The sequence below is a fragment of the Parasteatoda tepidariorum genome, chromosome X2, assembly GCF_043381705.1.
Source record: "Parasteatoda tepidariorum isolate YZ-2023 chromosome X2, CAS_Ptep_4.0, whole genome shotgun sequence".
Taxonomy (NCBI): Eukaryota; Metazoa; Arthropoda; class Arachnida; order Araneae; family Theridiidae; genus Parasteatoda; species Parasteatoda tepidariorum.
The window spans coordinates 49,218,205-49,219,421 of NC_092215.1; the positions used below are offsets into that span (position 1 = coordinate 49,218,205).

The 1,217-nt window shown below is 34.9% G+C and overlaps 1 protein-coding gene across 1 annotated transcript in view; it reads left to right on the forward strand.

Annotated features, from left to right (window-relative positions):
- Nucleotides 1-1,003, forward strand: part of LOC139427174 (protein NYNRIN-like) — a 4,186-nt gene extending 3,183 nt beyond the window's left edge. Inside the window, exon 4 of the mRNA XM_071188043.1 lies at nucleotides 938-1,003. Coding sequence (XP_071044144.1) covers nucleotides 938-1,003 — 66 coding nt within the window. The remainder of the gene's footprint in view (nucleotides 1-937) is intronic.
- The last annotated feature ends 214 nt before the right edge of the window (nucleotides 1,004-1,217 follow it).

The window sequence follows — 1,217 nt, forward strand, 5'->3', positions numbered from 1 at the left end:
TATTTCTCAGAATACTGAAAAAACATTTACTATAATAGGGTTGTACTTTTCTTTTGAAACCAAATTCACGTGATACTGTTACGGACTGGTTCCTTTCTGTTCTGCCAGTCGCGATAGTTTTCGAGACTGTCATTCGCAAGGTCTTTAAGCGATGATTCTGGAATCCTAGACGTTCTGTTGTCTTTGAGACAATTCGAGAATTTTGGAGATGCGGTAAAAAATTACATAAAAGGGGGAACGGAGTACAATGGAGTTAGTTAGTCAGACAAAGAGTTATTTCTGCCGCTTGTCTTTCCGAGCTTGTCGCTAAATCTTGTTTTGTTTTGTCTTAACAAAAATTCATTCAAAAGTTATTCTTATGAAATTCTTAAAAAGTTCATTCAATCGCCGAACCCGTCGTCGCCACTATTTCGACTAGTGAAAAATCAGTAACAATACCATTGGAGATACTGTGCTCGTTGAAGTTATTCATTCCAGCTTGAAACTTTGAGATCGTAGCATAGCGGATATTTCTGTGTCAATATATATATATATTTGCTGTTCTTGAATCTTTAGCATTTAACAATTTTTAACGCAAGAATTTAGCAATTTTTAATTATTTTGAGAAAAAATCACGACCTGAAATTAGTGTGGTGACAGCATCTAGTACTAATATAAGTTTTTCTGTTGTACAGAAATGTGATACTTCCGTTGAAGAAAACGTTTCTAGCATAACAAAATCTGATGAATGTGAAAGTGGCCCTCAAATTGTTACTTCCCACCCATATGACATTGAACTGTTTTCAGAAGATATTACATTATGTTCTTAAACTTAAAAAAATCAAATCAAAATTTAACTAAACAATGTTGTCAAAATAAAAAGTCAAAACTGTCTAAATTAGGGAAATAATAGTGCTTTATGACATACTCGAATTTCTTTTTGTAAATTATGTTTCAGAAAATTATGAACATCCCCCTTGAAAAAATTCTGGATACGCCACTGGACCTAACTTCTGCATTCTAAATTAAATTAAGCATTGTAAATTATTAAAAAATAGTGCTTGCTGGTAGGTAGGTACTTTTTTTAAGTCGCACAAGAGCTGCACAATGGGCTGTTGATGACGATCTGGGAAACATCCCTGAGGATGATCCGAAGACACGCCATCGCAATTTTGAACCTCTGGAGAGGGGATGGCTTCCTGCTTTGGTAGACTGATGACCTGCATGTAAAGTCAAGC